The sequence below is a fragment of the Coregonus lavaretus genome (genome assembly GCF_964263955.1).
Source record: "Coregonus lavaretus genome assembly, contig: HAP1_SCAFFOLD_317, whole genome shotgun sequence".
Taxonomy (NCBI): domain Eukaryota; kingdom Metazoa; phylum Chordata; class Actinopteri; order Salmoniformes; family Salmonidae; genus Coregonus; species Coregonus lavaretus.
Window position 1 is genome coordinate 255,221 of NW_028167105.1, and position 24,997 is coordinate 280,217.

Consider the following 24,997-nt stretch of genomic DNA (forward strand, 5'->3'; position numbering starts at 1 on the left):
ACCCCTTCTAGGCATGACCCATATGGAGCTACGGCACCCTACCCCGGTTCTCCCTGACTGCCTAGGGGATAGACGAGATCACAAGAAGTCTCGCGATGGTTTGCGCAGCGCCCCGTCCGCGGGTCCCCGTCCGGTTGCTTTGTGTAAACTACCACGGTGCTGCTCTCTCTCGCCCCACCGCCCCGGTCATCTACCGACCAGACCTGACACCCCGTACGTACTACGTCGAGGGGCCAGGTAGCCCGCGCGCGACCATGGAAGCGAACAAAGAGGTAAACGTTAAAAACCGTTAGTCAGGAAATTTTTAAAAAAACATTCTAAACCGACCGGATGTGATTGTGAGTAGAACAGTTTGTCCTTTCAGCGGAGTGGCTTTCCTCCCTCTCCTTTTCCAGGTGACAAATCGACTAAAACAGCTGGTGGGTAGTTAGTTAACCGATGTCGCTTTACAGTTATTGCCTGCTGTGAGGCCGTTATTTGAGATGAATCGGGATTAATAAAACGTGTCTGCGGGTAATTGGGGGAAAATGGGCAATACACAGTGGTCTCAACAGAGACGTGAGAAGGAGAAGGAGAGAGATGGGAGGGAGGAAAAAACCAGAATACGTGTACAGTTGGAGTTACTGGCTACATCTTTGGCAGGACAGGCCGTGGATGACTGCAGGAAACCGCAGTGGAAGGAAAGAGAAAGGGAGAGAGGAGAGAGGTAGCCGAAAGAGAGAGTGAGTTTGTTTGTGCTAGAGAGAGAGACCCACTTTGCACATCACGTAATTTCAAAGTGGACATTTTGGTTAATATTTGGATGAGACGTCGATAAGCATGGGACTGTTTCAACAACTGTTTAAAAAAAAAGAAAAATGGTGGAAATAGTGGCTCCATGGAAAACCATAAGAATTAAACAAAGAACTGAAGCTTGGATGAATCAGGAAATCCTTGAGGCCATTAAATCAAGGAATACTGCTTTCACTAGACACAGAACCCTAAGGAACAAAGCCAGTCATTGAAGATGCCAATAAAAAAAATCATATTTTAAAGACAAAATTGGTGAGAGTAGGAATAATCCTAGGAAGTTGTGTCAGTTCCTTAAACCGTTTGGGATATAGTGATAAACAGAAAACAAATGGCAAACGCTTTGGTCCGGAGGATAATGGAGAAATCATATTTACAAGGAAGTGGTAGCTGACAATCTCAATACCTTTTTAATTTAATCTACATCTGTATTGAGCAGGGTAGAGTTTCCACGGATACACCGAAACATGCTAGAGTGATCCCTTATCCACAAGAAGGGTAGCGAAACAGCCAAGGGCAACTATAAACCTGGAACTATTTTGAGTGTTCCGTCTGAAGTGCTGGAAAAAGTAATTTATGAACAGATAGAGGAATATACTGGCAATAATCATATTTTAATACGAACTACTGTCTGGTTTTAGAAAGTCCCACTCCACTGACACGTCTATTGTTTTTAACTGACTTTATCAGGAAAGAAGTTGACCGGGGAAATGTCTGTGGAATGATAAGGCTGGATCTGCAGAAGGCGTTTGACACGGTTGATCATAGTATCATGCTCTACAAGTTAAAAGCCCTTGGTTTATACAGCAGGGCCATTGACTGGGTTAGATCCAGGCTGGGTATAGTGTGGAGGCTGGGAGGCTGGGTCTAGTGTGGAGGCTGGGTCTAGTGTGGAGGCTGGGTCTAGTGTGGAGGCTGGGTCTAGTGTGGAGGCTGGGAGGCTGGGTCTAGTGTGGAGGCTGGGTCTAGTGTGGAGGCTGGGTCTAGTGTGGAGGCTGGGTCTAGTGTGGAGGCTGGGTCTAGCGTGGAGTCTGGGTCTAGTGTGGAGGCTGGGTCTAGTGTGGAGGCTGGGTCTAGTGTGGAGGCTGGGTCTAGTGTGGAGGCTGGGAGGCTGGGTCTAGTGTGGAGGCTGGGTCTAGTGTGGAGGCTGGGTCTAGTGTGGAGTCTGGGAGGCTGGGTCTAGCGTGGAGGCTGGGTCTAGTGTGGAGGCTGGGAGGCTGGGTCTAGTGTGGAGGCTGGGAGGCTGGGTCTACTGTGGAGGCTGGGTCTAGTGTGGAGGCTGGGTCTAGTGTGGAGGCTGGGTCTAGTGTGGAGGCTGGGTCTAGTGTGGAGGCTGGGTCTAGTGTGGAGGCTGGGAGGCTGGGTCTAGTGTGGAGGCTGGGTCTAGTGTGGAGTCTGGGAGGCTGGGTCTAGTGTGGAGGCTGGGAGGCTGGGTCTACTGTGGAGGCTGGGTCTAGTGTGGAGGCTGGGAGGCTGGGTCTAGTGTGGAGGCTGGGTCTAGTGTGGAGGCTGGGTCTAGTGTGGAGGCTGGGAGGCTGGGTCTAGTGTGGAGGCTGGGTCTAGTGTGGAGGCTGGGTCTAGTGTGGAGGCTGGGAGGCTGGGTCTAGTGTGGAGGCTGGGTCTAGTGTGGAGGCTGGGTCTAGTGTGGAGGCTGGGAGGCTGGGTCTAGTGTGGAGGCTGGGTCTAGTGTGGAGGCTGGGTCTAGCGTGGAGTCTGGGTCTAGTGTGGAGGCTGGGTCTAGCGTGGAGGCTGGGTCTAGTGTGGAGGCTGGGTCTAGTGTGGAGGCTGGGTCTAGTGTGGAGGCTGGGTCTAGTGTGGAGGCTGGGTCTAGTGTGGAGGCTGGGTCTAGTGTGGAGGCTGGGAGGCTGGGTCTAGTGTGGAGGCTGGGTCTAGTGTGGAGGCTGGGTCTAGTGTGGAGTCTGGGAGGCTGGGTCTAGCGTGGAGGCTGGGTCTAGTGTGGAGTCTGGGAGGCTGGGTCTAGTGTGGAGGCTGGGTCTAGTGTGGAGGCTGGGTCTAGTGTGGAGGCTGGGTCTAGTGTGGAGGCTGGGAGGCTGGGTCTAGTGTGGAGGCTGGGTCTAGTGTGGAGGCTGGGTCTAGCGTGGAGTCTGGGTCTAGCGTGGAGTCTGGGTCTAGTGTGGAGGCTGGGTCTAGTGTGGAGGCTGGGTCTAGTGTGGAGGCTGGGTCTAGTGTGGAGGCTGGGTCTAGTGTGGAGGCTGGGAGGCTGGGTCTAGTGTGGAGGCTGGGTCTAGCGTGGAGGCTGGGTCTAGTGTGGAGGCTGGGTCTAGTGTGGAGGCTGGGTCTAGTGTGGAGGCTGGGTCTAGTGTGGAGGCTGGGTCTAGTGTGGAGGCTGGGTCTAGTGTGGAGGCTGGGTCTAGTGTGGAGGCTGGGTCTAGTGTGGAGGCTGGGTCTAGTGTGGAGGCTGGGAGGCTGGGTCTAGTGTGGAGGCTGGGTCTAGTGTGGAGGCTGGGTCTAGTGTGGAGGCTGGGAGGCTGGGTCTAGTGTGGAGGCTGGGAGGCTGGGTCTAGTGTGGAGGCTGGGTCTAGTGTGGAGGCTGGGAGGCTGGGTCTAGTGTGGAGGCTGGGTCTAGTGTGGAGGCTGGGTCTAGTGTGGAGGCTGGGTCTAGCGTGGAGGCTGGGAGGCTGGGTCTAGTGTGGAGGCTGGGTCTAGCGTGGAGGCTGGGAGGCTGGGTCTAGTGTGGAGGCTAGGTCTAGCGTGGAGGCTGGGTCTATTGTGGAGGCTGGGAGGCTGGGTCTAGCGTGGAGGCTGGGTCTAGTGTGGAGGCTGGGTCTAGTGTGGAGGCTAGGTCTAGTGTGGAGGCTGGGTCTAGTGTGGAGGCTAGGTCTAGTGTGGAGGCTGGGTCTAGTGTGGAGGCTGGGAGGCTGGGTCTAGTGTGGAGGCTGGGTCTAGCGTGGAGGCTGGGTCTAGTGTGGAGGCTGGGAGGCTGGGTCTAGTGTGGAGGCTGGGAGGCTGGGTCTAGTGTGGAGGCTGGGTCTAGTGTGGAGGCTGGGAGGCTGGGTCTAGTGTGGAGGCTGGGTCTAGTGTGGAGGCTGGGAGGCTGGGTCTAGTGTGGAGGCTGGGTCTAGTGTGGAGGCTGGGTCTAGTGTGGAGGCTGGGAGGCTGGGTCTAGTGTGGAGGCTGGGTCTAGTGTGGAGGCTGGGTCTAGTGTGGAGGCTGGGAGGCTGGGTCTAGTGTGGAGGCTGGGTCTAGTGTGGAGGCTGGGAGGCTGGGTCTAGTGTGGAGGCTTGGTCTAGTGTGGAGGCTGGGTCTAGTGTGGAGGCTGGGTCTAGTGTGGAGGCTGGGAGGCTGGGTCTAGTGTGGAGGCTTGGTCTAGTGTGGAGGCTGGGAGGCTGGGTCTAGTGTGGAGGCTAGGTCTAGTGTGGAGGCTGGGTCTAGTGTGGAGGCTGGGAGGCTGGGTCTAGTGTGGAGGCTGGGTCTAGTGTGGAGGCTGGGTCTAGTGTGGAGGCTGGGAGGCTGGGTCTAGTGTGGAGGCTGGGAGGCTGGGTCTAGTGTGGAGGCTGGGTCTAGTGTGGAGGCTGGGTCTAGTGTGGAGGCTGGGTCTAGTGTGGAGGCTGGGAGGCTGGGTCTAGTGTGGAGGCTAGGTCTAGTGTGGAGGCTGGGTCTAGTGTGGAGGCTGGGTCTAGTGTGGAGGCTGGGTCTAGTGTGGAGGCTGGGTCTAGTGTGGAGGCTGGGTCTAGTGTGGAGGCTGGGTCTAGTGTGGAGGCTGGGAGGCTGGGTCTATTGTGGAGGCTGGGAGGCTGGGTCTAGTGTGGAGGCTGGGAGGCTGGGTCTAGTGTGGAGGCTGGGTCTAGCGTGGAGGCTGGGTCTAGTGTGGAGGCTGGGTCTAGCGTGGAGGCTGGGTCTACTGTGGAGGCTGGGTCTAGTGTGGAGGCTGGGTCTAGTGTGGAGGCTGGGAGGCTGGGTCTAGTGTGGAGGCTGGGAGGCTGGGTCTAGTGTGGATGCTGGGTCTAGTGTGGAGGCTGGGTCTAGCGTGGAGGCTGGGTCTAGCGTGGAGGCTGGGTCTAGCGTGGAGGCTGGGTCTAGTGTGGAGGCTGGGAGGCTGGGTCTAGTGTGGAGGCTGGGTCTAGTGTGGAGGCTGGGTCTAGCGTGGAGGCTGGGTCTAGCGTGGAGGCTGGGTCTAGCGTGGAGGCTGGGAGGCTGGGTCTAGTGTGGAGGCTGGGTCTATTGTGGAGGCTGGGAGGCTGGGTCTAGTGTGGAGGCTGGGTCTATTGTGGAGGCTGGGTCTAGTGTGGAGGCTGGGTCTAGTGTGGAGGCTGGGTCTAGTGTGGAGGCTGGGTCTAGTGTGGAGGCTGGGTCTAGCGTGGAGGCTGGGAGGCTGGGTCTAGTGTGGAGGCTGGGTCTAGTGTGGAGGCTGGGAGGCTGGGTCTAGTGTGGAGGCTGGGTCTAGTGTGGAGGCTGGGTCTAGTGTGGAGGCTGGGTCTAGCGTGGAGGCTGGGAGGCTGGGTCTAGTGTGGAGGCTGGGAGGCTGGGTCTAGTGTGGAGGCTGGGTCTAGTGTGGAGGCTGGGAGGCTGGGTCTAGTGTGGAGGCTGGGAGGCTGGGTCTAGTGTGGAGGCTGGGTCTAGTGTGGAGGCTGGGTCTAGTGTGGAGGCTGGGAGGCTGGGTCTAGTGTGGAGGCTGGGTCTAGTGTGGAGGCTGGGTCTAGTGTGGAGGCTGGGTCTAGCGTGGAGGCTGGGTCTAGTGTGGAGGCTGGGTCTAGCGTGGAGGCTGGGTCTAGTGTGGAGGCTGGGTCAACCATCTAAAAGCACAACCAAATTCCATTGGAAAAATAATGTCAGATTTTTGGTTTAGTTGTCATCTAAATGTGTTATCACTGTGCTTTCAACCATTTAAAAGCACAACAAAGTTAAAATGGGAATACAAAATGTCCCATATTTTGTATGGATGCAACAATTTACTGTGTTATCACTGTGCTTAATCTAATAGCACAACCAAACTGGATTGCAGTTGAGATTTCATTCAAACTACACAGAGCGAGTGATGAATGCTGTTTGAGATTCTGAACAGATTATTACGGCAATGTGAAGATCTCCACAGACCTGCGACCTTTCGCACTATCTTGAACATGCATGCTTCCTATGATCACATAAGAAGACATTTATAGTTACGGTAACCTCAAAAATGTGTCCATGGATGTGTTACTCATTTTGAGGTTGAATAAATACCGTTACATTAGTTTGCAATATAGCCTTAACTATAGGCTATTTACCGTATTACAAAAGTAATCATTAATTGTGTTTGGTTGAACATATTTTATACAAGGTTTGTCAATGTTGAAACCTGGTAACCATAATGACATAATCCTGTGGTAAAAATTGGACCCTCAAAACTTACTTTGATTACATTTTTGCAAATACAACGTGTTTTCCCTGTAGATTCCATGTCACAATGCATTGACAAATTACGTTGAAACAACGTTGATTCAACCAGTGTTTGCCCAGTGGGGAGTGTGCTACAGAGAATACGTAGACGGGGCCGCTGGAGTATTGTACCTGGAGATTGAGACGCCGTATCATTCATTCTGCAGCCATGGGGGCAGTGTTGTCGCTTGGTTCCTTGTTCTGATTTACATGTTCAGGTGGACTAGAACCCAACATGTTCAGGTGGACTAGAACCCAACATGTTCAGTTGGACTGGCCTGTCTGTCTGTCAGCTATGACTGTCTGTCTGTAGGTTATGTCTATCTGTCTTTCTGTCAATGTCTGTCGGCGATATCTGTCTGTCTGTGAATGTCTGTCTGTCTGTCTGTGAATGTCTTTCGGCTATGTCTGTCTGTCTTTCTGTGAATGTCTGTCTGTGAATGTCTGTCGGTCTGTCTGTCTGCCGCGTGGGAAAAGACTTCAGATTGAGCTCTGAGCTGAATCTTTACAAAATATTTATTATATTATGTTATTTATTCTTATGGTATTATACGTCTCTCTAAATTATATATTTCATAGCCATATTACAATATATTAAAACATTATTTCATATTATAAGTCTATCTTTTCTAATTGACCTAACTTATGTGTCAACCTTGGAAAAAGCCTCTCCTTGCGACCTGGTATTTTTGGCATTCTGACTGGTGGTAGCTATTACAGTACTGTATTTAGGTCCTGGGGGTTTGGAATAGCAGAGAGAGAACAGCTGAACAGCAGAACCTGAGACAGAGCTGTATACCCTGACAAAATATATTACAAAAATAATAATCCCCAAATTTGAAACCCTTCTTCAAGGTTTCAAAGACCTCTCTGATGAGAATAGGCTACCCGTCCTGTTGGGGGAGGACTCAGAGAGCTGTGGGTTGGCAGCGCACTACATTGCTAGAGAGAACTATTATTTATTATTATTATTATTATTATTGCTGCCTGCCATAAGATGAGGGACAGTGTCTGACAGACCAACCAACCTGCACGTCCTCTATGCCATTGTTATTGTTACTGTCCATTGGATGGTTATTTTTACCCTTAATTATTGTTGTTACTGTTGTCCAGTTGACAATATTGATTATTAATAGAGAGAGAGAGAGAGAGACAGAGAGAGAGAGAGAGAGAGAGAGAATAGTGGATGGAGGGAGAGAGAGAGAATAGTGGATGGAGGGAGAGAGAGAATAGTGGATGGAGGGAGAGAGAGAGAGAGAATAGTGGATGGAGGGAGAGAGAGAGAATAGTGGATGGAGGGAGAGAGAGAGAATAGTGGATGGAGGGAGAGAGAGAGAATAGTGGATGGAGGGAGAGAGAGAGAGAGAGAATAGTGGATGGAGGGAGAGAGAGAATAGTGGATGGAGGGAGAGAGAGAGAATAGTGGATGGAGGGAGAGAGAGAGAATAGTGGATGGAGGGAGAGAGAGAATAGTGGATGGAGGGAGAGAAAGAGAGAGAATAGTGGATGGAGGGAGAGAGAATAGTGGATGGAGGGAGAGAGAGAGAGATTTCATAACTGTTTAACTGAGAGAGAGGGTTAAACAGAGACAGAAAGACATAACTGTTTAACTGAGAGAGAGAGAGAGAGAGAGAGGGTTAAACAGAGACAGAAAGACATAACTGTTTAACTGAGAGAGAGAGAGAGAGAGAGAGGGTTAAACAGAGACAGAAAGACATAACTGTTTAACTGAGAGAGAGAGAGAGAGAGAGAGGGTTAAACAGAGACAGAAATACATAACTGTTTAACTGAGAGAGACAGAGAGAGAGAGACGAGTTCAGGTTTCTTCATAGCAGCCTGTGAGTTTAACACCCTGATCCTAAGCCCTGCTGTTCCCATGGACCATTTCTCATATCCACATACATCAACCCTAGTAGGGCTGCCTCTCCCTGTGTGTGTCCTGGAGAGCTTCCCATTTTCCATTTCTGATGTACACATACAGTGCATTTGGAAAGTGTTCAGACCCCTTCACTTTTTCCACATTTTCTTACGTTATTCTAAAATTGATTAAATTGTTTTTTCCCCTCATCAATCTACACACAATGTTTTGCAAATTTATTAAAAATAAAAAACGGAAATATTACATCTACATAAGTATTCAGACCCTTTACTCAGTACTTTGTTGAAGCACCTTTGGCAGTGATTACAGCCTTGAGTCTTCTTGGGTATGATGCTACAAGCTTGGCACACCTGTATTTGGGGAGTTTCTCCCATTCTTCTCTGCAGATCCTCTCAAGCTCTGTCAGGTTGGATGGGGAGCGTCGCTGCACAGCTATTTTCAGGTCTGTCCTGAGATGTTAGATCGGTTTCAAGTCCGGGCTCTGGCTGGGCCACTCAAGGACATTCAGAGACTTGTCCCGAAGCCACTCCTGCGTTGTCTTGGCTGTGTGCTTAGGGTCATTGTCCTGTTAAAAGGTGAACCTTCGCCCCAGTCTGAGCGTTCTGGAGCAGGTTTTTATCAAGGATCTCTCTGTACTTTGCTCCGTTCATCTTTCCCTTGATCCTTCCCAGTCTCCCAGTCCCTGCCGCTGAAAAACATCCCCACAGCATGATGCTGCCACCACCACGCTTCACTGTAGGGATGGTGCCAGATTTCCTCCAGACATGACGGTTAGCATTCAGGCCAAAGAGTTCAATCTTGGTTTCATCAGACCAGAGAATCTTGTTTCTCATGGTCTGAGAGTCTTTAGGTGCCTTTTGGAAAACTCCAAGCGGGCTGTCATGTGCCTTTTACAGAGGAGTGGCTTCCGTCTGGCCACTCTACCATAAAGGCCTGATTGGTGGAGTGCTGCAGAGACGGTTGTCCTTCTGGAAGGTTCTCCCATCTTCATAGAGGAACTCTGGAGCTCTGTCAGAGTGACCATCGGGTTCTTGGTACCCTCCCTGACCAAGGCCCTTCTCCCCCGATTGCTCAGTTTGGCTGGGCAGCCAGCTCTAGGAAGGTTATTTCTTGCTGGTTCCAAACTTCTTCCATTTAAGAATGATGGAGGCCACTGTGTTCATGGGAACCTTCAATGCTGCAGACTTTTTTTGGTACCCTTCTCCAGATACAGTGGGGAAAAAAAGTATTTAGTCAGCCACTATTTGTGCAAGTTCTCCCACTTAAAAAGATGAGAGAGGCCTGTAATTTTCATCATAGGTACACGTCAACTATGAAAGACAAATTGAGAAAAAAAAATCCAGAAAATCACATTGTAGGATTTTTTATGAATTTATTTGCAAATTATAGGGGAAAATAAGTATTTGGTCACCTACAAACAAGCAAGATTTCTGGCTCTCACAGACTTGTAACTTCTTCTTTAAGAGGCTCCTCTGTCCTCCACTCGTTACCTGTATTAATGGCATCTGTTTGAACTTGTTATCAGTATAAAAGACACCTGTCCACAACCTCAAACAGTCACACTCCAAACTCCACTATGGCCAAGACCAAAGAGCTGACAAAGGACACCAGAAACAAAATTGTAGACCTGCACCAGGCTGGGAAGACTGAATCTGCAATAGTTAAGCAGCTTGGTTTGAAGAAATCAACTGTGGGAGCAATTATTAGGAAATGGAAGACATACAAGACCACTGATAATCTCCCTCGATCTGGGGCTCCACGCAAGATCTCACCCCGTAGGGTCAAAATGATCACAAGAACGGTGAGCAATAATCCCAGAACCACACGGGGGGACCTAGTGAATGACCTGCAGAGAGCTGGGACCAAAGTAACAAAGCCTACCATCAGTAACACACTACGCCGCCAGGGACTCAAATCCTGCAGTGCAAGACGTGTCCGCCTGCTTAAGCCAGTACATGTCCAGGGCTGTCTGAAGTTTGCTAGAGTGCATTTGGATGATCCAGAAGAGGATTGGGAGAATGTCATATGGTCAGATGAAACCAAAATAGAACTTTTTGGTAAAAACTCAACTCGTCGTGTTTGGAGGACAAAGAATGCTGAGTTGCATCCAAAGAACACCATACCTACTGTGAAGTATGGGGGTGGAAACATCATGCTTTGGGGCTGTTTTTCTGCAAAGGGACCAGGACGACTGATCCGTGTAAAGGAATGAATGAATGGGGCCATGTATCGTGAGATTTTGAGTGAAAACCTCCTTCCATCAGCAAGGGCAATGAAGATGAAACGTGGCTGGGTCTTTCAGCATGACAATGATCCCAAACACACCGCCCGGGCAATGAAGGAGTGGCTTCGTAAGAAGCATTTCAAGGTCCTGGAGTGGCCTAGCCAGTCTCCTGATCTCAACCCCATAGAAAATCTTTGGAGGGAGTTGAAAGTCTGTGTTGCCCAGCGACAGCCCCAAAACATCACTGCTCTAGAGGAGATCTGCATGGAGGAATGGGCCAAAATACCAGCAACAGTGTGTGAAAACCTTGTGAAGACTTACAGAAAACGTTTGACCTGTGTCATTGCCAACAAAGGGTATATAACAAAGTATTGAGAAACTTTTGTTATTGACCAAATACTTATTTTCCACCATAATTTGCAAATAAATTCATAAAAAATCCTACAATGTGATTTTCTGGATTTATTTTCCTCATTTTGTCTGTCATAGTTGACGTGTACCTATGATGAAAATGACAGGCCTCTCTCATCTTTTTAAGTGGGAGAACTTGCACAATTGGTGGCTGACTAAATACTTTTTTTCCCCACTGTATGTGCCTCGACACAATCCTGTCTCGGAGCTCTATGGACAATTCCTTCGACCTCATGGCTTGGTTTTTGTTCTGACATGCACTGTCAACTGTGGGACCTTATATAGACAGGTGTGTGCCTTTCCAAATCATGTCCAATCAATTGAATTTACCACAGGTGGAAGTTGTAGAAACATCTCAAGGATGATCAATGGAAACAAGAACCTGAAATCAATTTCGAGTCTCATAGTAAAGGCTCTAAATACTTATGTCAATAAGGTATTTCTGTTTGTTTTATATATTTTATAACTTTGTAAACATTTCTAAAAACCTGTTTTCGCTTTGTCATTATAGGGTATTGTGTATAGATTGATGAGGAATTTTATTTATTTAATACATTTTAGAATAAGGCTGAAACGTAACAAAATGTGGAAAAGGTCAAGGGGTCTGAATGCTTTCCGAATGCACTGTACGTACATCAATTTTAGTAAGGCTGCCTCTCTGGCCTTCTCTCTCTCTCTCTGTGTGTGTGTGTGTGTGTGTGTGTGTGTGTGTGTGTGTGTGTGTGTCGGCGAGGTGGAGGAGTATTTCAGTAGAGTTGGAGGTAAAACAGTCAGACATTATTCATCCTAATGACATAACCCAACATGTTCAGGTGGACTAGAACCCAACATGTTCAGGTGGACTAGAACCCAACATGTTCAGGTGGACTAGAACCCAACATGTTCAGGTGGACTAGAACCCAACATGTTCAGGTGGACAAACCTGTCTGTCTGTAGGCTATGACTGTCTGTATCTATGTCTGTCTGTAGCCTATGACTGTCTGTCTGTGAATGTCTGTCTGTCTGTAGGCTATGACTGTCTGTCTGTCTGTAGGCTATGACTGACTGTCTGTCTGTCTGCCGCGTGGAAAAATACTTCCGACTGAATTTGTACAAAATATTTTTTATGGTATGATTTCTTGTTATGGTATTATACAATTTGTCTATCTAAATTATATATTTCATAACCATATTAAAATATATTAAAACATTATTCCATATTATTATAAGTCTATATTTTCTAATTGACCTAACTTATGTGTCAACCTTGGAAAAAGCCTCTCCTTGCGACCTGGTATTTTTGGCATTCTGACTGGTGGTAGCTATTAAATTACTGTATTTAGGTCCTGTGGGTTTGAAATATCAGAGAGAGAGAGAGAGAGAGAACAGCTGAACAGCAGAACCTGAGACAGAGCTGTATATCCTGACAAAATATTAAAAATATTAAACAATTAGTGTCATTTCCCCAAATTTGAAACCCTTCTTCAAGGTTTCAAAGACCTCTCTGATGAGAATAGGCTACCCGTCCTGTTGGGGGAGGACGCAGGCTACCCGTCCTGTTGGGAGAGGACTCAGGCTACCCGTCCTGTTGGGGGAGGACGCAGGCTACCCGTCCTGTTGGGAGATGACTCAGGCTACCCGTCCTGTTGGGGGAGGACGCAGAGAGCTGTGTGTTGGCAGGATAGGCTACCCGTCCTGTTGGGGGAGGACGCAGAGAGCTGTGGGTTGGCAGGATAGGCTACCCGTCCTGTTGGGGGAGGACGCAGAGAGCTGTGGGTTGGCAGGATAGGCTACCCGTCCTGTTGGGGGAGGACGCAGGCTACCCGTCCTGTTGGGAGATGACTCAGGCTACCCGTCCTGTTGGGGGAGGATGCAGAGAGCTGTGTGTTGGCAGGATAGGCTACCCGTCCTGTTGGGGGAGGACGCAGAGAGCTGTGGGTTGGCAGGATAGGCTACCCGTCCTGTTGGGGGAGGACGCAGAGAGCTGTGGGTTGGCAGGATAGGCTACCCGTCCTGTTGGGGGAGGACGCAGGCTACCCGTCCTGTTGGGGGAGGACTCAGGCTACCCGTCCTGTTGGGGGAGGACGCAGAGAGCTGTGGGTTGGCAGCGCACTACATTGCTAGAGAGAACTATTATTTATTATTATTATTATTATTATTGCTGCCTGCCATAAGATGAGGGACAGTGTCTGACAGACCAACCAACCTGCACGTCCTCTATGCCATTGTTATTGTTACTGTCCATTGGATGGTTATTTTTACCCTTAATTATTGTTGTTACTGTTGTCCAGTTGACAATATTGATTATTAATAGAGAGAGAGAGAGAGAGAGAGAGAGAGAGAGAGATGTCTTTACAGCAGCCTGTGAGTTTAACACCCTGATCCTAACCCCTGCTGTTCCCACGGACCATTTCTCATATCCACATACATCAACCCTAGTAGGGCTGCCTCTCTTCCTGTGTGTGTCCTGGAGAGCTTCCCTCCTGTAGGTTTCAGCAGGGCTGCCCAACCCTCTTCCTGGAGAGCTACTCTCTTCAGGTAGGCCTAAGGTATGGTCTCCGGTTGACTTCAGGTATGGCCTAAGGTATGGTCTCCGGTTGACTTCAGGTATGGCCTAAGGTCTGGTCTCCGGTTGACTTCAGGTATGGCCTAAGGTATGGTCTCCGGTTGACTTCAGGTATGGCCTCAAATAGGCCTCAGTTATGGTGGTACCATACGGTGTTTGAACTAAGAAATCTGCTCTCATTTAAATCCCTGCACTTTTGCTTTGATCATGGATGGACTCTGTAGCCTATGAAATTACCTGTGTTTGGAAAACGTGGAGCCTTTGTCTGGCAAATACGTTTTGGATTCCTTGTTTTGTGGTTGCCTTGGCAGCGCGTCTGACCGCGTCATCACACACCTCTAGCCTCAAGGCAAATGTTGAATTGGATTATCAAGTAATATGTACAGGTATATATTTATATATGGGCTAGGAGTTTTTCCTGATCAATTCTCTAACTCTACCTCGTTTGGACTTGGTGTGTGTGTCGGTTTATGTGTCGGTTTGTGTGTCGGTGTGTGTGTGTGTGTGACTCCTGGATTCTTCACTGAGACTCTTTTCACCTGTTGTCTCTCAGGTGGCGTCGTCTGCAACCAGGAAGTGTTTCCCGTAGTGACCGTCGGGCCATGGAGCTGAGATAACTCCGCCCCCTTTCCGTCTGCCTGTCCAAATCCGCTCTGCGGTGGTAACCATGGGAACGTCACGGTGCTTCCGTCTGGCGTTCCTGCTGGGGTCCGTGTTAATGGTACTGCTCATCATCATCTATTGGGACGACGTGGGAGCGCTCAATCTCTACCCCCACGACCCTCACCCCCACCCCACCTCACCCAGCTCCTCCCCCAGCCGCCCCTCCTCCAGCTCAGCCCTCTCCCATCCCCTAGGGGGGGGGCTCCTCTCTGCCACCATGGAGGAGCAGGGGACCCCCAAATCCCCCAGGACCACAGAACCTGACCGGCCTGGAGAGGGGAGGAGGGGGACCCCCAAACCCCCAGGGGAGGAACACCCCCTCACCCAAGGAACAGACTCCTCAGAGCTGGAGGAGAGGTGGAGAGGAAAGGAGAGAGAGGAGGAGAGGATGAGAGAGGAGGAAGGGAAGCGAGAAGAGGAGAGAGTGAGGCAGGTGGAGGAGGAGGAGAAACGAGAGGAGGAGGGGAGGAGACAGGAGGACAGGAGGAGGCGGATCAGTGATATGTGTTCCGGGAACGGAACATTACAATTCCCAGGAAAGTTCCGGACGTTTGACCAGATTCCCAACCGGGAGTTAGACCACCTGATAGTAGACGACAGACATCAGATCATCTACTGCTACGTTCCCAAGGTAGGGGAGGGGCCTGGTTCCTCTCTAGGTAGGGGAGGGGCCTGGTTCCTCTCTAGGTAGGGGAGGGCGCAGCCAGAAGAGGACTGTCTGCCCCTCGGAGCCTGGTTCCTCTCTAGGTAGGGGAGGAGCCTGGTTCCTCTCTAGGTAGGGGAGGGAGGGCGCAGCCAGAAGAGGACTGTCTGCCCCTCGGAGCCTGGTTCCTCTCTAGGTAGGGGAGGGCACAGCCAGAAGAGGACTGTCTGCCCCTCGGAGCCTGGTTCCTCTCTAGGTAGGGGAGGAGCCTGGTTCCTCTCTAGGTAGGGGAGGGGCCTGGTTCCTCTCTAGGTAGGGGAGGAGCCTGGTTCCTCTCTAGGTAGGGGAGGGGCCTGGTTCCTCTCTAGGTAGGGGAGGGCGCAGCCAGAAGAGGACTGTCTGCCCCTCGGGGCCTGGTTCCTCTCTAGGTAGGGGAGGGCGCAGCCAGAAGAGGACTGTCTGCCCCTCGGGGCCTGGTTCCTCTCTAGGTAGGGGAGGGCGCAGCCAGAAGAGGACTGTCTGCCCCTCGGAGCCTGGTTCCTCTCTAGGTAGGGGAGGGCGCAGCCAGAAGAGGACTGTCTGCCCCTCGGGGCCTGGTTCCTCTCTAGGTAGGGGAGGGCGCAGCCAGAAGAGGACTGTCTGCCCCTCGGGGCCTGGTTCCTCTCTAGGTAGGGGAGGGCGCAGCCAGAAGAGGACTGTCTGCCCCTCGGAGCCTGGTTCCTCTCTAGGTAGGGGAGGGCGCAGCCAGAAGAGGACTGTCTGCCCCTCGGGGCCTGGTTCCTCTCTAGGTAGGGGAGGGCGCAGCCAGAAGAGGACTGTCTGCCCCTCGGAGCCTGGTTCCTCTCTAGGTAGGGGAGGGCGCAGCCAGAAGAGGACTGTCTGCCCCTCGGGGCCTGGTTCCTCTCTAGGTAGGGGAGGGCGCAGCCAGAAGGGGACTGTCTGCCCCTCGGGGCCTGGTTCCTCTCTAGGTAGGGGAGGGGCCTGGTTCCTCTTTAGGTAGGGGAGGGCGCAGCCAGAAGAGGACTGTCTGCCCCTCGGAGCCTGGTTCCTCTCTAGGTAGGGGAGGGAGGGCGCAGCCAGAAGAGGACTGTCTGCCCCTCGGAGCCTGGTTCCTCTCTAGGTAGGGGAGGGCGCAGCCAGAAGAGGACTGTCTGCCCCTCGGAGCCTGGTTCCTCTCTAGGTAGGGGAGGGAGGGCGCAGCCAGAAGAGGACTGTCTGCCCCTCGGAGCCTGGTTCCTCTCTAGGTAGGGGAGGGCGCAGCCAGAAGAGGACTGTCTGCCCCTCGGAGCCTGGTTCCTCTCTAGGTAGGGGAGGGCGCAGCCAGAAGAGGACTGTCTGCCCCTCGGGGCCTGGTTCCTCTCTAGGTAGGGGAGGGCGCAGCCAGAAGAGGACTGTCTGCCCCTCGGAGCCTGGTTCCTCTCTAGGTAGGGGAGGGCGCAGCCAGAAGAGGACTGTCTGCCCCTCGGAGCCTGGTTCCTCTCTAGGTAGGGGAGGGGCCTGGTTCCTCTCTAGGTAGGGGAGGGGCCTGGTTCCTCTCTAGGTAGGGGAGGGAGGGCGCAGCCAGAAGGGGACTGTCTGCCCCTCGGAGCCTGGTTCCTCTCTAGGTAGGGGAGGGGCCTGGTTCCTCTCTAGGTAGGGGAGGGGCCTGGTTCCTCTCTAGGTAGGGGAGGGCACAGCCAGAAGGGGACTGTCTGCCCCTCGGAGCCTGGTCCCTCTCTAGGTAGGGGAGGGGCCTGGTTCCTCTCTAGGTAGGGGAGGGAGGGCGCAGCCAGAAGAGGACTGTCTGCCCCTCGGAGCCTGGTTCCTCTCTAGGTAGGGGAGGGGCCTGGTTCCTCTCTAGGTAGGGGAGGGAGGGCGCAGCCAGAAGAGGACTGTCTGCCCCTCGGAGCCTGGTTCCTCTCTAGGTAGGGGAGGGAGGGCGCAGCCAGAAGAGGACTGTCTGCCCCTCGGAGCCTGGTTCCTCTCTAGGTAGGGGAGGGCGCAGCCAGAAGAGGACTGTCTGCCCCTCGGGGCCTGGTTCCTCTCTAGGTAGGGGAGGGCGCAGCCAGAAGAGGACTGTCTGCCCCTCGGAGCCTGGTTCCTCTCTAGGTAGGGGAGGGGCCTGGTTCCTCTCTAGGTAGGGGAGGGCGCAGCCAGAAGAGGACTGTCTGCCCCTCGGAGCCTGGTTCCTCTCTAGGTAGGGGAGGGCGCAGCCAGAAGAGGACTGTCTGCCCCTCGGAGCCTGGTTCCTCTCTAGGTAGGGGAGGGGCCTGGTTCCTCTCTAGGTAGGGGAGGAGCCTGGTTCCTCTCTAGGTAGGGGAGGGGCCTGGTTCCTCTCTAGGTAGGGGAGGGGCCTGGTTCCTCTCTAGGTAGGGGAGGGGCCTGGTTCCTCTCTAGGTAGGGGAGGGGCCTGGTTCCTGTCTAGGTAGGGGAGGGAGGGCGCAGCCAGAAGGGGACTGTCTGCCCCTCGGAGCCTGGTTCCTCTCTAGGTAGGGGAGGGGCCTGGTTCCTCTCTAGGTAGGGGAGGGGCCTGGTTCCTCTCTAGGTAGGGGAGGGCGCAGCCAGAAGAGGACTGTCTGCCCCTCGGAGCCTGGTTCCTCTCTAGGTAGGGGAGGGGCCTGGTTCCTCTCTAGGTAGGGGAGGGAGGGCACAGCCAGAAGGGGACTGTCTGCCCCTCGGAGCCTGGTTCCTCTCTAGGTAGGGGAGGGGCCTGGTTCCTCTCTAGGTAGGGGAGGGGCCTGGTTCCTCTCTAGGTAGGGGAGGGAGGGCGCAGCCAGAAGAGGACTGTCTGCCCCTCGGAGCCTGGTTCCTCTCTAGGTAGGGGAGGGGCCTGGTTCCTCTCTAGGTAGGGGACGGGCGCAGCCAGAAGAGGACTGTCTGCCCCTCGGAGCCTGGTTCCTCTCTAGGTAGGGGAGGGAGGGCGCAGCCAGAAGAGGACTGTCTGCCCCTCGGAGCCTGGTTCCTCTCTAGGTAGGGGAGGGCACAGCCAGAAGGGGACTGTCTGCCCCTCGGAGCCTGGTTCCTCTCTAGGTAGGGGAGGGGCCTGGTTCCTCTCTAGGTAGGGGAGGGGCCTGGTTCCTCTCTAGGTAGGGGAGGAGCCTGGTTCCTCTCTAGGTAGGGGAGGGCGCAGCCAGAAGAGGACTGTCTGCCCCTCGGAGCCTGGTTCCTCTCTAGGTAGGGGAGGGGCCTGGTTCCTCTCTAGGTAGGGGAGGGAGGGCGCAGCCAGAAGAGGACTGTCTGCCCCTCGGAGCCTGGTTCCTCTCTAGGTAGGGGAGGGGCCTGGTTCCTCTCTAGGTAGGGGAGGGGCCTGGTTTCTCTCTAGGTAGGGGAGGAGCCTGGTTCCTCTCTAGGTAGGGGAGGGAGGGCGCAGCCAGAAGAGGGCTGTCTGCCCCTCGGAGCCTGGTTCCTCTCTAGGTAGGGGAGGGAGGGCGCAGCCAGAAGAGGACTGTCTGCCCCTCGGAGCCTGGTTCCTCTCTAGGTAGGGGAGGGGCCTGGTTCCTCTCTAGGTAGGGGAGGGGCCTGGTTCCTCTCTAGGTAGGGGAGGAGCCTGGTTCCTCTCTAGGTAGGGGAGGGGCCTGGTTCCTCTCTAGGTAGGGGAGGGGCCTGGTTCCTCTCTAGGTAGGGGAGGGGCCTGGTTCCTCTCTAGGTAGGGGAGGGCGCAGCCAGAAGAGGACTGTCTGCCCCTCGGAGCCTGGTTCCTCTCTAGGTAGGGGAGGGCGCAGCCAGAAGAGGACTGTCTGCCCCTCGGAGCCTGGTTCCTCTCTAGGTAGGGGAGGGGCCTGGTTCCTCTCTAGGTAGGGGAGGGGCCTGGTTCCTCTCTAGGTAGGGGAGGGGCCTGGTTCCTCTCTAGGTAGGTGAGGAGCCTGGTTCCTCTCTAGGTAGGGGAGGGCACAGCCAGAAGGGGACTGTCTGCCCCTCGGAGCCTGGTTCCTCTCTAGGTAGGGGAGGGGCCTGGTTCCTCTCTAGGTAGGGGAGGGAGGGCGCAGCCAGAAGAGGACTGTCTGCCCCTCGGAGCCTGGTTCCTCTCTAGGTAGGGGAGGGAGGGCGCAGCCAGAAGAGGACTGTCTGCCCCTCGGAGCCTGGTTCCTCTCTAGGTAGGGGAGGGGCCTGGTTCCTCTCTAGGTAGGGGAGGGGCCTGGTTCCTCTCTAGGTAGGGGAGGAGCCTGGCTCCTCTCTAGGTAGGGGAGGGCGCAGCCAGAAGGGGACTGTCTGCCCCTCGGAGCCTGGTTCCTCTCTAGGTAGGGGAGGGGCCTGGTTCCTCTCTAGGTAGGGGAGGAGCCTGGTTCCTCTCTAGGTAGGGGAGGGAGGGCGCAGCCAGAAGAGGACTGTCTGCCCCTCGGAGCCTGGTTCCTCTCTAGGTAGGGGAGGGGCCTGGTTCCTCTCTAGGTAGGGGAGGGAGGGCGCAGCCAGAAGGGGACTGTCTGCCACTCGGAGCCTGGTTCCTCTCTATGTTTCTGTCTTTCCAGGGAGTTTTGCCTGGACACTGTACTTCAGCATCTGCATTGCTTGCTGTTTGGGGTTTTAGGCTGGCTATCTGTAAAGCACCTTGTGACTACTGTTGATATAAAAAAAAGATTTGATCCTCCACCTCCTCCTCCTCCTCCCTCTCCTCCTCTTCCTCTCTTCCCCCTCTCTCCCCCTCCCCTCTCCTCCTCTCCTCCTCCTCTTCTTCCTCCCCCTCTCCTCCTCTCCTCCTCTTCCTCTCTTCCCCCTCTCTCCCCCTCCCCTCTCCTCCTCCTCCTCCTCCTCTTCTTCCTCCCCCTCTCTCCTCCTCCTCCCTCTCCTCCTCTTCCTCTCCTCCTCCTCTCCTCCTCCTCTCTCTAGGTAGCATGTACCAACTGGAAGCGTGTAATGGTGGTTCTCTCTGAGGGTCTGCTGGCTCCGGACGGACGACCTTACCGCGACCCCCAGGCCCTGCCCCCTGACCTCATACACAACTCGTCCCTGCACCTCACCTTCTCCAAGGTCTGTATACTGTGTGTGAAGAAGAGTGAATCTTCATCACTTCTTTATCCCGTTCTCTTCACTCTTTCTATCCTCCTCCTCCTCACCTCCCCCGCTCTTCCCTCCCTCCTCCACTCTCCCCCTCCCCACTCCCCACTCCCCTCCTGTCCTCCCCACTCCCCTCCTGTCCTCCCCACTCCCCTCCTGTCCTCCCCACTCCCCTCCTGTCCTCCCCACTCCCCTCCCTCCCTCCCCACTCCCCTCCTGTCCTCCCCACTCCCCTCCTGTCCTCCCCACTCCCCTCCCTCCCTCCCCACTCCCCTCCTGTCCTCCCCACTCCCCTCCTGTCCTCCCCACTCCCCTCCCTCCCTCCCCACTCCCCTCCCTCCCTCCCCACTCCCCTCCCTCCCTCCCCACTCCCCTCCCTCCCTCCCCACTCCCCTCCTGTCCTCCCCACTCCCCTCCCCCTCCCTCCCTCCCTCCTTCACTCCCTCCCCACTCCCCTCCTGTCCCTCCCCACTCCCCTCCTGTCCTCCCCACTCCCCTCCTGTCCTCCCCACTCCCCTCCTGTCCCTCCCCACTCCCCTCCTGTCCTCCCCACTCCCCTCCTGTCCCTCCCCACTCCCCTCCTGTCCTCCCCACTCCCCTCCTGTCCTCCCCACTCCCCTCCTGTCCTCCCCACTCCCCTCCTGTCCTCCCCACTCCCCTCCTGTCCTCCCCACTCCCCTCCCTCCCTCCCCACTCCCCTCCTGTCCTCCCCACTCCCCTCCCTCCCTCCCCACTCCCCTCCTGTCCTCCCCACTCCCCTCCCTCCCTCCCCACTCCCCTCCTGTCCTCCCCACTCCCCTCCCTCCCTCCCCACTCCCCTCCTGTCCCTCCCCACTCCCCTCCTGTCCTCCCCACTCCCCTCCTGTCCTCCCCACTCCCCTCCCCCTCCCTCCCTCCCTCCCTCCTTCACTCCCTCCCCACTCCCCTCCTGTCCTCCCCCTCCTCTCCCCCTCCCCTCCCTCCTATAGTTCTGGCGTAGGTATGGCCGTCTCTCCCGTCACCTGATGAGGGTGAAACTGCAGAGTTACACCAAGTTCCTGTTTGTCCGCGACCCCTTCGTCCGACTCATCTCCGCCTTCCGTAACAAGTTCCAACAGCCCAACGAAGACTTCTACCGCCAGTTCGGCTCCGTCATGCTACGTCGTTATGGAAACGGGAACGGGACCTCCAGGGTTCCGGAGTCAGCGGCGGAGGCGTTCAAAGTGGGGATCCACCCGTCGTTCTCTGAATTCGTCCGGTATCTCCTCGACCCCCAGACGGAGCAGGAGCAGCCATTCAACGAACACTGGCGCCAGGTGTGTGTGTGTGTGTGTGTGTGTGTGTGTTTGTGTATGTGTGTGTAGGGGTGTGTGTGTGTGTGTGTAGGGGTGAGGTCTGTGTGTGTGTGTGTGTGTGTGTGTGTGTGTGTGCTCTCAACCCAACTAGACTCAAGTTAACTACTTCTTCTCCTCAGGTGTACCGGCTGTGTCACCCCTGTCAGATCCAGTATGATTTCATCGGCACGCTGGAAAACCTGGAAGATGACTCGGATCAGCTGCTCCGGATCCTGGGTCTGGAAGACCAGATAAAGTTCCCGCCTAGCAACCGGAACCGCACAGCGGCCAGCTGGGAACGGGATTGGTTCGCTGAGGTTCCGGCCGAGTTGAGGAGGAAGCTGTACAGTTTGTACCAGCCAGACTTTGAGCTGTTTGGGTATCCTAAACCAGAGAGTCTGCTCCATCACTGATGGGCTGTTTGGGTATCCTAAACCAGAGAGTCTGCTCCATCACTGATGGGCTGTTTGGATATCCTCAACCAGAGAGTATGCTCCATCACTGATGGGCTGTTTGGGTATCCTCAACCAGAGAGTCTGCTCCATCACTGATGGGCTGTTTGGGTATCCTAAACCAGAGAGTCTGCTCCATCACTGATGGGCTGTTTGGGTATCCTAAACCAGAGAGTCTGCTCCATCACTGATGGGCTGTTTGGGTATCCTAAACCAGAGAGTCTGCTCCATCACTGATGGGCTGTTTGGGTATCCTCAACCAGAGAGTCTGCTCCATCACTGATGGGCTGTTTGGGTATCCTCAACCAGAGAGTCTGCTCCATCACTGATGGGCTGTTTGGGTATCCTCAACCAGAGAGTCTGCTCCATCACTGATGGGCTGTTTGGGTATCCTAAACCAGAGAGTCTGCTCCATCACTGATGGGCTGTTTGGGTATCCTAAACCAGAGAGTCTGCTCCATCACTGATGGGCTGTTTGGGTATCCTCAACCAGAGAGTCTGCTCCATCACTGATGGGCTGTTTGGGTATCCTCAACCAGAGAGTCTGCTCCATCACTGATGGGCTGTTTGGGTATCCTCAACCAGAGAGTCTGCTCCATCACTGATGGGCTGTTTGGGTATCCTAAACCAGAGAGTCTGCTCCATCACTGATGGGCTGTTTGGGTATCCTCAACCAGAGAGTCTGCTCCATCACTGATGGGCTGTTTGGGTATCCTAAACCAGAGAGTCTGCTCCATCACTGATGGGCTGTTTGGGTATCCTCAACCAGAGAGTCTGCTCCATCACTGATGGGCTGTTTGGGTATCCTCAACCAGAGAGTCTGCTCCATCACTGATGGGCTGTTTGGGTATCCTAAACCAGAGAGTCTGCTCCATCACTGATGGGCTGTTTGGGTATCCTCAACCAGAGAGTCTGCTCCATCACTGATGGGCTGTTTGGGTATCCTAAACCAGAGAGTCTGCTCCATCACTGATGGGCTGTTTGGGTATCCTCAACCAGAGAGTCTGCTCCATCACTGATGGGCTGTTTGGGTATCCTCAACCAGAGAGTCTGCTCCATCACTGATGGGCTGTTTGGGTATCCTCAACCAGAGAGTCTGCTCCATCACTTGATGCCTTACACATGTGACTGAGAGCCGGGGTTCGAACCCTGTGTACCTGCAAGCCTGCTGCAGTGCTGTGTTGTTAGCCCACTGAGCTAAAGCCTAGGCATTAACTTGGGGAGCTAACGCAACCCTCTAGCTCTCCACGATCAGGAGAGAAGAACCATTTAAGTGTTTTTTTTTCTAAAGGGAATAGTGCTGTAAAAACTGTTTTTGAATAAAGTTTTTTGGGGAAATAAATTGCTTAGTCATTTCCCAGTGTGTGTGTTCTGTCCCACTTTCACAGAGAGAGTAGAGTTCAATTGTACATCATTGTTATTTATTTCTAAAGGTAATATGACATGTTGCAGATAATGTATCACTGCATGTCTGCCTTCGCCATCACTCTTTAAAATGAATGGATTTATTATGTAAACACCATGTCTGCCTCGCCATCACTCTTTAAAATGTATTCTTTGGTTTTGTTGAAAAGTGAATATGTGTGTATTTTAGGTCGGGATGCTGCTGGGTGACATACAGTATAAACAAAGATTTTTATAACTAAACCAAGATAGACCACAGCTTGTCGTTTCCAATGGGAACAAATGAGTCATAGTGGCCAGAACAAGCAAGGAGGTGGGCAGAGCCAATCACGCGCTAGCGATTGGTGTGTTCTAGTGTGCATCTGCATATTTCCGTTCGGGAACGCCTACTCTGTGACATGCGTGTGTGCAATAACTCAATTACCCTTTGTGCTCCCAAACAACACGATTAAAAAAAAAAAAACTTTTGCAAAGGGTAAAGTCTACAAAACGTTGTCCACTTTGTTCGTAACAGATTGTAGTTTTGGCAACAGAAAACTGTATTGAGATCAAATGTTTAATCGATGAGAAAATTTGCAGAATGTCGGCCAAAATCCATCTCGTTCCATCTTCTCCCACTGCCCGCCAGTGGAAATGCCAACCGGATGCTTCACATTTATACATCCAGTGAAATATCTGTCTCATTGTTCTATCTGTGGTATAAACCAGTGGACGGTACCAAAGATTATCTTATGATATTCGAGTGAACGCTCGAACAATGGAAATATATGTCCTCAAAAACTGGACGAGGGGGTGGTGGCCATGGGCTGGAGGAGGCGGTGCCCATGGGCTGGAGGGGGCGGTGCCCATGGGGCTGGAGATCGGAGGTGTCCGGTGAGAGAAAGGCAGGTTGAGGTTGCCGAAAGTGTCGTATGCCAAAGCAGTGAAGGGAGTGGTAGAGGAAGATGGGTAAAGCAGGGTGAGGGATCCTGAGAGGATTCCTGTGAGTAGGCAGAGAGTGATGGGAAGAATATGTGCTTTTTTTAGCATTCATAGCCATGGTTGTCAATTGTACTGCAGAAATGGATCGGAAGTTGTGGTGGCAACGGCTGAGAAGTACTTGGGATCAGTGGCGATTTTAGCATGTAAATCTTGGTGGGGCAAACTCCCCCCAATTATAAAAAAAAATGTATGCCAGCAAACCCACAACACTAAACAATACATGAATTGTACTATAACGGTGTTAGGGCCTACATAAAGCTGTCCCAACAGCAGAGTCCCAACACCTTACCACTGCTACACCTGGCTATCAGCGGAGCCTTGTCTGGCAGCAAAACAGTTCATTCAGCCTCATTTACTGCCTTTAAAAAAAAACATAGCTGATATGGCTGACTTGCTTAAACAAATGTGGTTTCTACGGACAATTGAGATGTACAAACTATGGCATAACGGGATGACGAGCGGATAAGAGGCAATCCGTAATTTCTATTAAGACATTAATGAGCGAGCTAGGACGGACGTAGTCAATATAACTATTTGTTCAGCACTTTTGAAATGTACAGTGATGGAATTCAGAACATGGGCCGTTCTTACAGTGTTCTGCCTGTACACCAAGTCAGAACCGTAGGATAAATAAAGGGGGCATATAAGCAGACAATGAAAGCTCTTACAATATTCAATGATTACATTTCTCTAAAACAGGCTATAGGCTACATGTGCACCGTCCAAGTCAGAACAGTATGCGAAATTATGAAGGGAAAAGTGACCAAATGATAAGGGTGAGGCACATGGGCTTCTGACAGCTTACTACACAACATACACTTATTATTACTTTCTTAGCTACAGACAGAATACATATCTCCCTGGCATATTACATCATGTATGCAGCAGCATACAATACATTTTTGGACTCGCGTTGTTGTGCTGTGCTCACTTGAACAGGAAGGTGGCGCGGCAGTCCTTCGTGGGCAAATTTTGTCATCAAACTTTGTCATCAAAGCCTGGCATTCTCTGGATTTATTGTGCTTTCAAGACAACTGGGAACTCTGAAAAAACAAGGTCAAATCACAATGATGTCAGTGATCTTCAGGTCGGAGCTCTAGAAAGAGGCTTGAGTTCCCGACTTGCAATTCCGAGTTGGATGACCGTTCAAAACTTATTTTCCCAGTTGGAGCTCGTTTTTTTTCAGAGTTCCCAGTTGCCTTGAACTCACTGAAGTCAGATTTCCCAGTTCTGAGTTTCCAGTTGTTTTGAGCGCGGCAGAAGTCATGATGGATTGACAGCACGGCCAATGTAGAACGTTCATCCTTTTAAGCTTGGAAAAGAGACCCTTAAACCCAGACTTGGAC

At 53.0% G+C, this 24,997-nt stretch overlaps 1 protein-coding gene and 1 long non-coding RNA gene across 3 annotated transcripts; both read left to right on the forward strand.

Annotated features, from left to right (window-relative positions):
• The first annotated feature begins 109 nt into the window (after positions 1-109).
• LOC311113866 (carbohydrate sulfotransferase 12-like) lies at positions 110-23,146 on the forward strand. Of its 2 annotated transcripts, XR_014611051.1 has the most exons (6): positions 122-272; positions 13,778-14,518; positions 19,334-19,474; positions 20,470-20,796; positions 20,955-21,486; positions 22,358-23,146. XR_014611051.1 is itself a non-coding variant. In XM_084189154.1 (5 exons), the coding sequence occupies exons 2-5, from the start codon at positions 13,892-13,894 to the stop codon at positions 21,225-21,227; spliced, it is 1,368 nt and encodes a 455-aa protein (XP_084045280.1). In that variant the 5' UTR covers positions 110-272; positions 13,778-13,891; the 3' UTR covers positions 21,228-23,133. The 2 variants fall into 2 exon arrangements, 1 of the variants encoding a protein (XP_084045280.1); XM_084189154.1 differs by having other exon boundaries at positions 110-272; positions 20,955-23,133.
• LOC311113867 lies at positions 16,569-19,116 on the forward strand. The gene is made up of 8 exons (XR_014611052.1): positions 16,569-16,766; positions 17,055-17,114; positions 17,263-17,354; positions 17,416-17,479; positions 17,596-17,683; positions 18,156-18,275; positions 18,476-18,603; positions 18,804-19,116. It is a non-coding gene; the product is annotated as an uncharacterized lncRNA (long non-coding RNA).
• Positions 23,147-24,997: the final 1,851 nt, after the last annotated feature.

Bases quoted from the DNA above. Each gene is read 5' to 3' on its own strand.
- LOC311113866 (XM_084189154.1), top strand. From the start codon at position 13,892: ATGGGAACGTCACGGTGCTTCCGTCTGGCGTTCCTGCTGGGGTCCGTG. The intron at 14,519-19,333 runs GTAGGGGAGGGG...TCCTCTCTCTAG, and splicing joins TCTACTGCTACGTTCCCAAG to GTAGCATGTACCAACTGGAA. The intron at 20,797-20,954 runs GTGTGTGTGTGT...TCTTCTCCTCAG, and splicing joins TCAACGAACACTGGCGCCAG to GTGTACCGGCTGTGTCACCC.